General features: G+C 36.8%; 3 protein-coding genes across 6 annotated transcripts in view; 1 reads left to right on the forward strand and 2 right to left on the reverse strand.

Annotated features, from left to right (window-relative positions):
- LOC143898459 (uncharacterized) overlaps nucleotides 1–9137 on the reverse strand; it is a 62011-nt gene extending 52874 nt beyond the window's left edge. Inside the window, exons 1-2 of one of the 4 annotated variants that reach the window (XR_013257212.1) lie at nucleotides 8842–9137; nucleotides 8630–8732 (exon numbers count right to left, since the gene is read on the reverse strand). Coding sequence is in view for 1 of the 4 variants with exons in the window: in XM_077407966.1 (XP_077264092.1) it covers nucleotides 8630–8732; nucleotides 8804–9129 (429 nt within the window). In the remaining 3 variants the exon portion in view is untranslated. Of the gene's footprint in view, nucleotides 1–8629; nucleotides 8733–8803 lie in introns of all 4 variants that reach the window. The other 3 variants (XR_013257211.1, XR_013257210.1, XM_077407966.1) reach the window with 3 other exon arrangements.
- LOC143898450 (putative tubulin polyglutamylase TTLL2) lies at nucleotides 368–8565 on the forward strand. The gene is made up of 11 exons (XM_077407946.1): nucleotides 368–891; nucleotides 1113–1172; nucleotides 1824–2008; nucleotides 4779–4904; nucleotides 5334–5437; nucleotides 5665–5797; nucleotides 5875–6151; nucleotides 6431–6633; nucleotides 6722–6982; nucleotides 7174–7460; nucleotides 7705–8565. Exons 3-11 carry the CDS (start codon nucleotides 1931–1933, stop codon nucleotides 7823–7825), a joined length of 1590 nt encoding a protein of 529 aa, XP_077264072.1. The 5' UTR covers nucleotides 368–891; nucleotides 1113–1172; nucleotides 1824–1930; the 3' UTR covers nucleotides 7826–8565.
- A 662-nt stretch (nucleotides 9138–9799) lies between the features above and the next one.
- On the reverse strand, nucleotides 9800–12336 carry Rps4 (ribosomal protein S4). The gene is made up of 6 exons (XM_077407849.1): nucleotides 12182–12336; nucleotides 10940–11198; nucleotides 10550–10647; nucleotides 10274–10445; nucleotides 10058–10187; nucleotides 9800–9977 (listed from the first exon to the last, which is right to left on the reverse strand). The coding sequence occupies exons 1-6, from the start codon at nucleotides 12182–12184 to the stop codon at nucleotides 9851–9853; spliced, it is 789 nt and encodes a 262-aa protein (XP_077263975.1). The 5' UTR covers nucleotides 12185–12336; the 3' UTR covers nucleotides 9800–9850.
- Nucleotides 12337–15792: the final 3456 nt, after the last annotated feature.

Genomic DNA, 15792 nt, shown 5'->3' on the forward strand with positions numbered 1-15792 from the left:
TCGCAGAATAATTAACACTAACATACAATAAAATACACTTGAAGGCAGGGTTGGATTAATAATTATATAAATCTCTCACAATCAGACACACTGTACGTTAATTTAAAAAACGTTAATTATAAATGTTAATTATTAAAATTTTATATAACATCTAATCTGGAAAAGTCAACAATATTTTTGAAATTTCTAAAAATCTGAAAATATTACTTTTTAAAATTGTCATTTTATTATATCATTCTATAATAATATTTTATTAATATTAATTGACACTATCGTTAGATATATTTGTGCTTTATAAAATGTCAGACTCGCAAGAAACAAAAGTTGAATAGTTTTGTTGACTGTAAGAAAATATTCAATATAATTATGCAAATATTACGATATCAATGTACGATATTTTTCAGTTCAAAGTATAGAATTTTATTAGTTGCCACGTGCAACCATCCCTGTGGCTTGACGGAAAAGAACGACAGTGCGCGTCGCGTGCTTCTAATAACCTTCCATAAATTCGAATTATCTAAATTCTCTCCAATCCTTCCATAACGAGCTGCTTCTGACCGCCTACTATCTTACTACCGGCATTCTCATCCGACGTCCTTGCCGTCCCTCGCGGCAATCGCGGTGGAAAGCGCATAAAAGCTGCAAGCGACTCACAGCAGTAGCCTGCGCACCTGCGAAGCAGCCGAAAGCGATTGCGTATAGACCGGAACGTGGCCGCGCACCAGTGAGGACCGAGATCCCGCCTTGTCTACAACTCTCTGCACTAGCTATCTCAGCGAGGAACTTCGCGAAGAAAAAGGCTTCGATGTATCGAAATCACGGGCGATTCTCGATTCATCGAGTCGAAATGGTAGCAGAATTGGCAGCGAATTCATTTCCGTTAATTACTGTGTAAGTCTCTCATAAGTATTAACAAATAGAATTACACAATTCGTAGAAAATAGCGGTATTAATCATAAAGTATGATTTTCACTACGATATTATATATCTTATATACAATTATATCAACCTTTAGATATGTAACAAATTGTGTGATCTCGAGTATATTTATCATGTGAAATGATTGATTCCTACTTTGTAAATAATGTAATATAATACATACATTTTTCCAGATAACTTTCTGTATGTGATGAGGATTAAGATTATTGACAAAATATATATCATCTGCAAAGGTAAAGTTCTTCTTGTATATTGCTTTCTATTTTGCTTGTACTGATTATGAGAGTCGAAGCTATAGACACGACGCACACGTGGCGTCGCGTCGTCCGCGATCTAAGATGCGCTTTATATTTCAAAATATCCTTGACATTGAAGAATACTTGGTAATATCACACGATATACACAGGTCTTGCTAATGTATTAATACGCGTTTTTGCCATTAATTTGTGATTAATGTCGATACATTTTCTACGCTTGATTTTTTAATCCGTTTCCGTTATTTCCAAATAAAAAAAATAATCCACACATTTATTACTATTTTTATTACAGATTTTAATTTTTATTGAGAAAATAAATGACACTTATTTACTTTGCGTTATTTATTAAAAAGTACGAGATTGTATTTATTAAATTCTTGTCGATGAAATCTCAAGAGTTATTACCCAATTTCACCGATACTTGGATTTTTTTTAATTCATGCTCTGCACACAGTGAAGAAAATATATAATTAAATTCTTCTATTTTTTTTTAGAGAAAACAACAATTTTGTGTGCAAAAGAGTTAATAGCGCCATTTCGAGACAATACAAAATTAGTGTAATTAAATAACTTATTGATGCGTTTGCTAACACAAAAATATATTTGATTTAATCCCTTTTCTTGTAGATTACATGCGCCGTAATGCACTTCTGGAATATAATGCAATATCGACGTAACTAAACCAGAGGTTCGCTATTATCTCTTAAATATCAAAAAGAGTATGATGCTTCGGCATGGCAATAAAATGCATGGAAGGGCCTTTTGTGTTCAGACTAAATGACAATGGTACCGGACCGGATCTGCTTGTACAGGTATAGTTAATTCAAATGAAATTGCACTTTCCATAATCCCAGATACTAACGATCGTCGATGAAGTTCTCGATAATGCACATCCGAAATCATAGACCAATAGTAATCTTCAATCGTAAATTTCATGTCATTCATTGACGTACGAGAGTGCCGAAACGGCCGCACGCGTTGCCGCGCGATGCATCGCGGATAATCGATATACGATTCGACGCGAAAGGTCGTCGGCTTCGACGGAAAACGTTATACACCCGGTGGACGCGTCGTAGATAGGTCCCCCTCTGGCTCGGTTTTTATGCCCGTTGGAATTTGTTCGTACAGGTACAATTACAAACTTAGACTTAGCGCCCTTGAACCAAATACTTTTCAAGGTACGCGATACATACATGCATACCTGCAACGCGCCTCTGCGTGCACTTGCCGTTTTTAGACGCGACGATTAGGTAAGTGCGACATGCAATGGTAAAAAACGAAAGTTATTAGTGTGCTTCTGTTGTATCTCTTATTATAAAAAATGATTAACAAGCCTGAGTACTAACAATAAGTATAGGCTGTCTTGCAATTGATTTTTAATGGTAGATTCTTTCATTTGGAACATATATCCTTTTTGAAATAATAACTTAAATAAAATTTTATAAGAGAGACGATTATTGTATAAACATACTAGGTATTGTAAATTTTATTATTGTAAATTGACGTTGATTTTTAATATTAAATTGAAAATTATTGAGAAGAAAAAGTTGAATTTATATAAATAATATAATTTTGCTAATTTTAATACTATTTAATGCAATTAAACATTTTTTTCAATCGGTTATGATGACAGTTATTTCAATATTTTAATTTAAAAAATAAATCTTTTTGTCAAAAATTTATATCAAAGCTCAAAGTACATTCTGTGTAAACATTAAATTATTATTAAATTGAAAAAATTGCGCGTGCACGCGTAAAATTTGGAAAAAATATAATATATTTTTCTTTTCAATTGATAATGCGATAATATTTCTTTTTAAATATATGATAGGAAAAAGCATTATAAATAGATCTATATGGTAACGCCAAAAAATTAACATGCTTTGTAATTAATAATGAGTTTAATAATCTAAATTCCATGTCAGTGTGGAAATAATATTCTGTAAATTGGATTCGCTGGCGTATAATTAGTCCTCGCGTTTACTTTGTTTTCGACTAGCTACTCATTCAATAATTCGCGTGTGTTGTCCTAATAATTGTCCTAATAAAATCTTTTTCATCCAGTTTCATATACCCATCTTCATTTTTTAAATCAATTACTTGTTTACTTTTGATCGTTAACTGCAACAGTCGGATAAAAGAGAAACAATAAAATTGGGTTATCCGTGAGAGAAAGACTTAAAAAATGGAAGCTTGCCAATAAGCACAGTAGGCGTGTAATTTTCGAATTATTCAGTGGTTTTGCATAAATCATAAATGTATCTAACATAAGCTACTCCGAAGTTATGGAAGTAGCTCAATCGTATCTCACGCAACATGGGATTAATCAAAATTAAATAATGACACAGTGTCGAATACTATACATAAAGTTTCAGAATACTTTGCATGACGTAGAAAAATCTGCATAAGTACTGTGTTTAAGAAATTATCTTTGTTTCTAATTTGAAAACAAAAAGACAACGATTAAATTATAATAAACAAATATATCTGAAGTTTAAAATTATACAAAGACAAATATAATTACTCTTGAGTTGCTCAAGTGTTTCGTAAATCTTTTCTCAATTATTTGTATTCGTATAATTAGAAATATTTCTAAACCACTTTAGAGTAAAAAATTATGATAAGCTTATAATCCTTTAACTTTATAAGCGTATAAGTTCTTGGTTTGAAAAATATGAATTTAAGACGATCCAAAAATAAACTCTTAAATTATAAAGCGACGTGTGTGTCGTGCACGCCGATTTAATTGTAATCAGAGGCCTTGGCTCGTTTTTGATATAACGAGCAGTCATTCCTAATGTTCTAATAACACGACAATAAATCAAGGGCGGTCGTCGCTATTTTCGTGCGCTCACTCTCGAAAGTTTCGAAACTTCGAAATGCGTAGGTAGCTGGAATTAAGGAATGCACTTTCGGTTGCCGAACTGAAAGTGGTTCCGGTCTATCAATTTGGCCAATTGGATGAGAGATCGATGCGACACGTCCGTGCGCAGCGTGTGGAGTAAATAGATATCGATTATGATACTTCGGTTGTAACCCCTGGTATAAGCAAGATGCTAAAATGCATATATTTAGTAAGATATACTGAAATAAGTCGAGTGCTCTCCACGAATTTTATATGTAAAAATATTTATATCCACTGGAATCTCGAGTGCATCGATAAAACTACTATATTCATCCAATGTATTCGTGAGCGGTTTACTTTAAAATTACGTGATTCCATTTTAAATTATTATATCTATAAATCTGTCGATGATATACGAGAATGTAAATTAACGTAGTACGATAAGTGACATCGATCGATGCCAAATTTTCGAAGTTGTGCTTTATTACATCACCTTCGCGAGAATAATGATTGCGTTTCGTCGTGATGTTATGTTTATAGCATTTTATGCTGTTGCGATGAATAACGCGGAAAAAATTCGTTGCCTTTTTCGTTGCTGTCTGACGGGGAATAATGCTCGAGCATTCACATTTCGTATCGACATTTGAGACGGGTTATAAATAGTACCGAGCCTTCGGAATAAATGTCGAGGTAAATATCAACCACCCTTTCCCTATCGCGGATGTTTTCTTCTGTAGGTTTGCACGGAACGGGGATGGCGGGAGTACGCCGGCGAAAATAATGTATTCAAAGATCGATGGAATTTATGGTGGCGGTTCGGCGGTTTCCCCATGTCGCATTACAGGCCGTTATTTCCCTGGCAGGTAATAACGCAATATCTAGAAGCATTTTGTGAACTTCGAGCAACCCATCAAAATTTTTGAGTTTCTCTATCCGAAACGTAAATAACGAACAAAGAAAAAGCAAAGATAACGTTTTCTTCAAATTTGCCTGTTATTTTATATTATAATAAATAAATTTTTATTTTTCCATTCGTTAGTGCTCGCCAATTTTATCTCCTAAAGAGATCGATTAAAACTCAGTTAACTTTAACTAATATTTTTAGCAACGACGCTCTATTTATTTCTATTAGACTTAATTAATTTCGTTTTAATTAAATAACTTCTTAATTAATTATTTATTTGAATCTAACGTCGAAGTAACTAATATATATATATATATTTTTTTTTTCTCTAATTATACCTGCTAGCTCAATTCAGGAAATTATTTAACTCGGATTATTTTTCGAACAGTTTGTCAATCGGATACCAAAGGGAAATTCCATCTGCCGAAAGGATAAGCTTATCCGTCACTTGAAGCGCATGAAAAAAGTCTACGGTTCGATATATGACTTCAGGTACATAAACTTTTAATTGCACTTGTCTGTCTGCATTAACGCAAAAGTTTTTCTCGTAAAACACATTATCCTCGCATTTATTAAATTAAAATGTGTATTAAAGTTAAATTAAATTTTTGTTTAAAAATTGTTATTTTTCATCCAATTTAAGATATATAATAATAAATTTCACAATTAAATGTAGGATTATTTTTTATCGATGGAGATATATTCATTTATCGTATCAGTCCCGTAGGATACAACTTGCCTTCCGAATATACAAAATTGGCCGAAGAGTGTAGTCGTTGCGAGAAGGATGACAAAGTTTGGATTTGCAAGCCGGTCGGCCAAAGTCAAGGGAGAGGAATCTTTCTATTTCGCGTGAGGCTTCTCTTTAAAGTGCAAAACAAAATACAAAAATATCGCACAAATTAGATAACATATATGTGTTTTTCCAGAAATTAAGCGATCTATCGTACGACAATGCCGCGGTTGTGCAAAGATATATCGAGAACCCTTTGCTGATCGGCGGATACAAATTCGATCTTCGCCTGTACGTGTGCGTGCCGTCGTATCGGCCGTTAACGATTTACATGTACAAGGAAGGTCTAGCTCGTTTCGCCACCGAAAAATTTTCCTTGGAGCGATTGGATGATCCCTTTCGACATCTCACAAATTTTTCTCTCAACAAATTAGGACCAGGCTACTCGGAAAAGAAAGAACGCATCGGTGCCGGTATTGTGATACATTAATATACTATATATACTACCTTCCCATACAGCACACTTGTCCAAACGTGGGACATAAAACGTCTAAAAGATATCCTTTTAGACACCTTTTAGACGTTTTACTAAAAGATGGATAAAAGACGTCTTATATGTCCCGATTTTGGTGCTGTCTGGGTTCATGGCGCTCAATCTTTATTATATATTCTATATAATGTTTCGTTCTGTAACTATAGACGCAATTAAATAGATTTAAAAATAAAACTTTAAATTTTTTATTTTTACATAGGATGCAAATGGACATTTAGACAATTGCGAAGATTTTTCGAACAGTCAGGATACTTCGATTGGATTCTTTGGCAGAGAATCTCGTGTCTAGTCACTTTAACGATTCTAAGTCAAGCAGCGGGCATTCCTAGATCCTCGAACTGCTTCGAATTTTTCGGCTTCGACGTGCTAATTGACGAGAATTTAAAGCCGTGGCTCTTAGAGGTAAATAGAGCGTGTGATTCGAAAAAGAATAAAATAAAATAATTAAATAGAATGATAAAAAAATATAATAAATTTACATAAATTACAGGTGAACTTAAGTCCGGCTTTGAGTAACGACTGCGAAGTCGATTCAGAAGTGAAAAAGCCCTTGTTGCATGATCTGTTTGATTTATTGGGTCTTCCAGTACGTAACACCGGGCTCTCTCTATTCACAATCTGGTCCTCCCTCGATCGCATTGAGGAGGACGGCGAAGTGTCTTCCAAGTTCGGCCGCTCCGTGAAAAAGAGATCGAAACTCGGGCGAGAAGCCGAAACTTTTCTAAATCTTTCCTCGGAGACCCGAGCTACGGTAATCGCGAGCGAAAGCTTCTGCTTTTTGTAATCGAAAATACCGATAACATATCAAAAGTAATATTTTCAATTACAGAAATAAAAACAGAAGAAATGAATCTCGAAATATTATTATAGATTGAGTAACACATTGGTATACACTTAGTACATTAGTACATATGATGCTTATATATTGTAATTTTCTTTCAGCTGAGACAATCAACACCGGAAGTTTGCCCGACTACGTGGCCCCGTTATAACCCGCTGTTAATGGACAAATACATACGTCGATATAAGGGAAATACGATCGAGAATCATGCCTCGCCACCAATTTGGGACAACGGCAGAGACTGGAGGGTTTCCTGCATAAGGGAAGGCGGATGGATTCGTATTTGTCCGTTCGTTCGGACGAAACACGTCGAGAATACGGAATACACGGGACCGTCGCCCAGAACTGTTGAGAACGAAATCAAGAACATGGTCCTTTCTATACAAAAGTAATCTTCTATTTCTATCGATGTTTTCTATTATTCTGCTTCGTAGGAGCTAGCGTAAAGCTAATATGTTAACAAATTTTTTGAAAAAATTAAAATCAGAAAAACTTTCAGTGTATAAAATATAGTGACAACTTCAAGTATGGAATGAAAATTTTACGTACTTAATAATGGCTATGTAAAACTATAAAAGTATAAATGCAGAAAATACGTGTACATCTTGTAACAAGTTTTTTCTTTCAAATAGGTACTTGAAAGCTGCAAAGGAAGTGCAGCAGAGAAACGAAAAGCTCACGGACGAGCAGTGCAATGCTCTTTTACAGAGTGCGCTTGAATTAAATACAGAAATTTGGCTGCCAGAAAAGTAAAAACCTAGAAGTCTGGATTTTTTTCTTCAAACTTGTTTGCTCTTTACGCTTGTTCGTATAGTGTTACTTTAAGAAATATTTCGTACGATATTCGATGCACATTATACTAGACGTGCGTCTTTTCATTCCAACGATTTTCGATTGTAAATTATATTCAGTATATTAAAAAGATAATCTTTAAATTGCGAGATTTTAGCAATTATAGATTCGTATTGATAATTGCATTTAGCATTAAATGTATAGCCATCTCATGCTCAACTCGCAAATAAAATTATTTTATTACAATATCATAGTATTAATTTTGTACAATAACAATTGCAATACCATAACCGAACTATATTCTATAATTTCTCTAACTATTATTGCAATTATTAGCATTTTTATGAATTTGTTATTACCAGCTAACGTTAATATTGTAACACATTTTTTACCTCACTGTAGTATTAAATTATTCGATTTTAATCATATATAATACTTATATATATTTAAATTTTAAATATTAAATAATTAAATTTCAATTTTGACTAAATACATTTTATAATTCTACTATCATTATATGTAACAATTAAATCATTATTCTCTGCATAAATATATCCATATCATTCTTCCACACACAAAATAATCATTATTGTGCGGAAACGGCTATTAGAATTGTTAGTATTTTTTTTAAATTCGTAGAATGTCGTGCCGTTCACAGATGCGCCATATATATTAATTATTATAAGTGTCCACTTTTAGCACGAAATAAAACGCGCTTAGAAAAATGCGTTACAGGCCTTTCATCAAAGATAATAATTTACTCACCGTTTCGCCGAGCTGTATAATCACTCCTTCGACTCCCAACTTTCGGCTGATTCTTCTCGCTCCACTTGCGACAACTCGAATTCTCGAAAAGAAAAGCGAAGATCTGCAATCACAAATACAAATTATTGTTATAAAATCAACCGCGCGTGAAGTCGTTAAATGTGAGATACATACATGTATGTACAGCTGCATGCATGATTGAAACACGTAACAAATCGAATTTGCTCCTGGTCAGGCTGTGTTGCTTCTGCGAATCGTGCGATCATTCGTGTGGCCCCCGACGGCCCCGATTTTCGATAGATTTTTCGCTTAATTCGCGGCGAGAAATTCGCCACCGGATTCCCAGTGAAAACGGATGATCGCAAACGTGGACGAATACGACGTGACGATAGTCTGTAACTTTGTTCGTCAGTCCCGGCGTGAATTAACGCGCACCGCCAATTTTTGACGATTAAAATTCGCGAGAGAACGCAGCCGCGACTTCGCACCACCGAACCCATCCCATGTTCCGGTAGCCGGTGTAGCCGCGACTAACATGGCCGCCGGACATGCGCGCCGCGCCCTTCTATTCGTACTTTGAACGCAGCCAATGTCGTTCCTTCATATTCGTGCGTCATTCCGCGTAAACTTTCAAAATAAAAATCAAATTCTATACATATTTCATCGGTTAAAATTCGTTATGTAATTTTTACTTTATCTTTAATCTTTCAAATATATCAAGTTGATGTTAGACTGTGAATCAATCATGATGTATAATACACAGTGGATCGAAAAAGTATTTGCACATTCAGTTTTCTTACAATAACTTTAATCGAAGGAATAATACATAATTACGAACTGCGAGATAAGTAACTTATATACTGTATGTAATAAATTACTTATAGACACAGTTGTACGTATAAAGTTATCGTAAGAAAATTGGATGTACAAATACTTTTTTGATCCACTCTATATAGACACGCTGTATATACCTCACATTTCACTTCTTTTTGTTTGATCTTACGTTATATTATATTTTATTATATCTTACGTTATATATATTTTATAAACCCAATTTTAAAGAAATGGGGAAATGGTGATATTTTTGTGGCACTGCATTAATTGTTTTTTTTTTTTGACAATAAATTGTTATAGTGAAATTCATCTACAAGCGAATGGATGAACAAAGAGTTACCAAGACAATCTCGGTTTATTGAAGGTTTTCTCGAAAATGTACATTTATTAATTCACTCCCTTCGCTGCTAATCTCTTGTCGCGTTCCTCGGCGATCGACAGCTTCACACCCTTGTCTCTTGGTAGACTCACATACGCCTTCGTGCCTTTGCCGATGATGAAGACATTGTTCAACCTAGGCAAACAATTTATAAATTTATGTACAAAGAATAATGCGGAATAATTACAACTAAAAACAAATTTCGTCCTTATTACCTCGTGGCGAAGGTGTGTCCTTGAGCATCCTTTATGTGACAGATGTCAAAGGAGCCAGGATGGCGCTCACGACTCACGACGGTACCGACGCGACCCAAATTCCTTCCTCCGGTAATCATGCACAGATTGCCTGATAATCAGAGAAGATTTACGCTCAATATTTTCCTCTTTTCAATATTTCAGTATTTTCTTCTAATTTTGCAAGTAAATAATTACCAGAATCAAATCTGATGGAATCCAAAATCTTGCTAGTGGCAATATCCAAATGAATGGTATCGTTAACTTTTATAACAGGGTCGGGATATCGAATTGTTCTACCGTCGTGCGTAACTAAGAACGGTATTCCTTTAGGGCCAGTCTGGACGCGCTTTACCTTGCACAATTTGTACTGCAAAACATAATATCACATTATATATATAGATACATAATGGTATTAAGTAAAAAAAAAAAAAAAAAAAAAAAAGAAAAGTATACGATATCAAAAACAATTACCTTGGCTTCTTCAGCAGTAATACGATGGGTAGTAAAACGTCCCTTGACGTCATAGATCAAGCGGAAAAATTCGCCAGTTTTCTCAATTGTAATAACATCTAAAACAATTCAATCACGATGATATTAATCGATACTGTCTATCGGTACTCGTATCTGTGCATGAGCTACGAGATATTATTGTGCACTTCTTGGGTAATACAGAAGGAATATGCAACTCAATCTGCGACCTTAATTGAAGAACGTGTTTTACTATTGGCCACTTTTTGACTATGATACTCTTTTAACAATATGAACACCATAGCTTCGATAATGGCCCAATTCTATCAAACATTTTATAACACAAAAGTGAAAGACGTATTATAATAGATATAATATAGCAAAAGCACTCACCCATGAAACCGGCAGGATAATTAGGGTCAGTGCGAATCTTTCCATCGACCTTGATCAAGCGCTGCATCACGATCTTAGTAACTTCACAATTAGTCAAGGCGTACTTCAACCTGTTACGAAGGAAGATAACCAAAGGGAGCGATTCCCTGAGTTTGTGTGGACCAGTGGATGGTCGGGGGGCGTACACACCCCCGAGTTTGTCCAACATCCATGCTTTCGGTGCGTTAAGACGCTTGAGATGCTTTTTTGGACCTCGAGCCTAGAAGAAAAAAATTGTTTAATACAATATTAAAATATTCGAAATTAAAATCAAATTAGTGATAAAAATGATTAAATAATTAATAATCAAAAATTAATGATAAAGTTTAAGTCAAACAGTAGATAAAATAAACACGAAGATATTTGATATTTTGAAATTAAAACTGCAAAATTTTCACATTGTACGTCAATCCAATATGGACATTTTTCTCATACAAGCATAAATTCATTGAACGTTTTGAATCGAGAACTATTACAAGTTATAAGAACGACTGTTGGACTTAATTTCTTGCAGAAAGAATTTTGTGCACTTCTTGGGTGATACAGAAGGAATATGCAATTCAATCTGTGACCTTAATTGAAGAACTTTTTATACTATTGGCCATTTTTTGACTGTGATACTTGACGATGTAAGTACCACAGCTTCGATGAAGGCCCATTTCCCATTTCTATCGAACATTTTATAACATAAAAATAAAAGACAATAAATACTTCAATCTTCTATATATATAATCATAAAAATAGCAAATATAAAAAACAATCTCACTAAAACCTTAAATTTTTTGTACTAATGTAAATCTATGTGATTAGGATGAAAAATAACGTGTGAAGTTTGCCGCTGAATTTAGGTTAGGCCCGAATATAGGTTAGTCTCAATATTTAATTTTAATTCTACTCAAGCAAGTCGGAATGTTAATTCGAGCAGAAATAAAATTTTTTTACGTATCGCTGTAGAATAATTTCGATGAAATCATAACGCAGTAAATCCAATTAGAAGAGACCAAGAGAGATCGTCGAGGGAAAACGAAGCGGTACAACACGTCTTAAGAACATCGTGATTTTCCTGGCACCGGAGCACATTTAACGTTTCATAAATATATTATCGGACACACGGAAACACGCACCACGGATTTATCTCGCACGTCAAGCGGATTCACGTCGTATACGCGCGATGTAGACAGATTTCGCGACTCATTAACTTACCATTTCGGAGCTCTAAACGGAAAAGATGGGAAAAGACACGAGGGCACGAAAACTCGCGTCAAAAGAACGCTAGCGGCGCCATTGTAATTGTTGCGGTGCGGCGGCGGCCCGGGTCTACGTAACGCAAGAAGGTGATCGAGCGTTCAAATACGAGCCGAGTGAAATTACCAGGAAAACGAGAGCCTGATTGGCTATTACTGTTCACCTCGTGGCGCGCTATGAAATTCAAATTTTCTAATTTTTATTACTAATTATGCTATAAAAGTATATTATAAATCATATTTTGTAATATACTACGTTGACAATAAGCACCGTTGTAGACTTTATTCACCCTTCAGTGGTCACGTGAAAATTTGAAACGTAAAAGGGCGCGTAGAATGTAAATTAAAGTAATTATACATTTTAAAAGAGGCACCTCTGATGACCTTGACCTTGACATATGTTGTCAAGGTTACCCTCTTGAGTGGAAGGTTTTGGCCGTCGCTCGTTCCCAGACAGCACACAATATCCTATGGATGTCCATATTATGTCCAGAATGCCTATGGACGTTATATGAATATTTATAGAATATATTGGTGCTATCGGGGTTTTGGTAAATGTTTAGTATAACGCTCTCCCCTCCAATTTTCTTAAAACTTTGTAAACATGTAACACAAAACCTGTAACATCAAAACTTAGAAATTAAATTTAAAAAAAAAACGGGACCTTTTCAAAATGTTTTTTACACACAGAAATAAACAATTTTACAAATTTTTAAGAAAATCGGAGGGGAGAGCGTTATACTAAACATTTACCCTCGTTTTTTATTAAAAAGTTATAAACAAAAAAGTTTCGAAAATATAGCAGTTATTTTTTAAGTACTGAGAGGCATAAACGACTAATATTGCGTTTTTCTTTAAAGCAGAGAATATTTTATTTCGCGAGAAAGTCGCTGCTTTACCAAAACACAACATTTAAAGCATGGTTTGATTCGAGTCTCTGTTTCTACTGGTAGAAATCGCCCATTTCTACTAATGCAGGTTAATTTTAATCTAATTAATTTAACTTATTTCCATAAATTTTATTCTACATATATTCTTTTTCTAGTTATGAGAATTAGAAATGGATAAAAAGGAGATAAAAATAAATCTTCATTGGTAGAAATGGACATTAGAGTATAAATGTTTGGAGCAAGGCTGTAATATTTTATTTTACAACGCATTCTTCAAACGTATACTGATTGGCTCGATGAAGAGAGTAAGGGGAAAAGTTTTCGAGTCTCCGCCGGACTATAGCCAATCAGCACGGTCGAAAAATTTATTTTTCGACAAATGAAATGATACCGCGCAACCGCAGAATCATTTCTCGTGGAACGTTTTCAAACGTATATAGTTGGTGCCGCAGGATTTAAACCTGTTCAAGAATTGCACTCTGTTTTAAATCCATATCGAATTAAAGAGCGTCAAAACGATGGATATTAAACGCGTCGGAGAAAATCACACGTGTGTACAATATAAATATAGTGTTTATAATATTTAATAATACATTAACGAATTATACATTAATATGAAAATTTCTTCAGAATCATGCGAAACGAGATATCGCCGAGATGAGAGTCGCCGACGAGAGCGGGTGAAGGTGCGCGCCGCGCGCCGCGCGGTGCGCTTCGAGAGAAAGGATAAAGAAGAAAAAAAAAATCGAACGCGAGACGGCCGAGCGCTCCGTCGGCGGCGAGCGGCGATTCAGTTTCAGTGGCGTCGATAAAGGAGCGACCGAGCCGAGAACGGACGAATGGACAGTCGGTCGGTGGAGTCGGTGGGTCGTTCTCGTTCTCGTTCGGCCCTCTGTATGCGATTCCGTGGCTCCGAGCTCCGAGCTCCGAGTACGGTCCCCCTTTAAAACGCGCAATTGCGACAATATGGCGGAACGCGCATCCGCGCCGGCACCGCTCTGCCACTCGCACTACTCGCAGTGACGTGACTCGCGCCGCTCGCGCCTGCAGGTATTTCGAATCCTCGAAGCCGCGAGAAAACGCGTGCGGAACGCACGCGAGCGCGCGCGTACATACGAGTCGCATACGCGCGAACGCCGCGTTTACGCGTCCGTACATACATATCATATATATATATTATATATCCACATATATATATATATATATCTCCCCTTTCTATCTCTCTTTCTCTTTCTCGGAAGTACTCCGCGATCTCCGATCTCCGCGCGGCGTATCCCGCATCCCGCAGTCCGCAGTCCGCACTCCGTACGGCGCTCCTCGGCGTCGACCTCGGAGTCACTTTTATCGATTAGCGTCCCGTGCGCCGGCGGCGATGTGCCGCCGCGGATGATGGAGCTGAAGCTGACGCTGGCGCGCGACCCCCTCGTCGGCCAGGCCGCGTCCCCGCGACGCGTTCGCCTCTGAGAGCTAGTGGCAGAGAGAATAAGTGCACACATCGCTCCGACGACCGCGCGGACGACCATCGACGACGCTCATCGGGCTCATCCGTGCCCGCCCGTCCGATCGCCGTTCGAGGTAAGTAGAAATAATGCCGACGTCGGGCGAACATTGTTAAACCTGCGAAGACCTGCGTGACTTTTGCATGGGGATTATTCTTTGCGCGACGGCCGTCCTCCGCCCGGAAGGGCCTCTTATTCCGTTTCTCTCTTTCCTTCCATCGCGTGTAGCGATTCATTTATTCGTATAGCAGGATTAAGTAGCAGGAACGCGCGGTACGAGTATAAAGTTATGCGCGTGAATCGGCGCCGCTGATAAAATGTGGCACCAGGAAAAAGCGATAGTATAATACAGCTAAAACCGCCCAGAAATATACGCGGTTGCAGCTCCCGTCGATTGGCGTCGTCCGTCGTCCATTCGGCCGTTTTTAGCTGCGTTCGGGATATTAAGGATATGCGTATTCGTGTTGTTTTAATTTAAGTTTTTGCAGTTTCGTGATAACGTTCTTCTTAATCGACGGACACGTGTTTATCGCCTCGTATGCATTTTGAACGTGAGATACATTTAATCTACCATATTAAAATTTCTCTCTCTCTCTCTCTCTCTCTCTCTCTCTCTCTCGTTCAATTGATAACATTACTATTTTTAACGAGCTGTATTTATGAAAATTATATTTCTTGTACAATGCATTTTACGGTTAGTGACGAATAAAGAACAACGCGACCGTTTTTTTAAAAAGCAGGTGCGGATCTCGCAATACGGCATATTTTCTTTTTAATCGATACATGTTTTTTATTTATTTACGAGTCGACGGATTTGTTGGACGGCGGACGGCGGACGGCGATGAACCCAGCGTTATTTCGATAAGAAACCGCGCTGATATCGATCGAATATACTTATTACGGAATATCAAAGTTGCAGCACGCGATTGTACATACGTATCGCCTACGTGTTATATACGCGGGAAATTCCGCGCCCGCGGGTGCTTTTCCGGCGATATCTCTCATAGAGCGTCAATCTCGGGACGTGAAATCGATCCGGATCACATCTTCGACCTGGATGCGATTTGTGTGTTTCCGCCGCGGTAAGTATGTCTACGCGGCATTCCTTTCACTTTGCTGACAACTGACTCGGCGCCGACGATTGACAATCCCGCGATGACTTATATATACTCGCGCTAACC

This window comes from Temnothorax americanus, unplaced genomic scaffold, assembly GCF_048541705.1.
Source record: "Temnothorax americanus isolate GAGA-0224 unplaced genomic scaffold, ASM4854170v1 Scaffold23, whole genome shotgun sequence".
Taxonomy (NCBI): Eukaryota; Metazoa; Arthropoda; class Insecta; order Hymenoptera; family Formicidae; genus Temnothorax; species Temnothorax americanus.

Bases quoted from the DNA above. Each gene is read 5' to 3' on its own strand.
- LOC143898450 (XM_077407946.1), top strand. From the start codon at position 1,931: ATGGCAATAAAATGCATGGAAGGGCCTTTTGTGTTCAGACTAAATGAC. The intron at 6,634-6,721 runs GTAAATAGAGCG...CATAAATTACAG, and splicing joins TAAAGCCGTGGCTCTTAGAG to GTGAACTTAAGTCCGGCTTT. The intron at 7,461-7,704 runs GTAATCTTCTAT...TCTTTCAAATAG, and splicing joins ATGGTCCTTTCTATACAAAA to GTACTTGAAAGCTGCAAAGG.
- Rps4 (XM_077407849.1), bottom strand. The intron at 10,188-10,273 runs GTAATTATTTAC...TCTGATTATCAG, and splicing joins TTCCATCAGATTTGATTCTG to GCAATCTGTGCATGATTACC. The intron at 9,978-10,057 runs GTAATAAGGACG...TTGTTTGCCTAG, and splicing joins GGACACACCTTCGCCACGAG to GTTGAACAATGTCTTCATCA.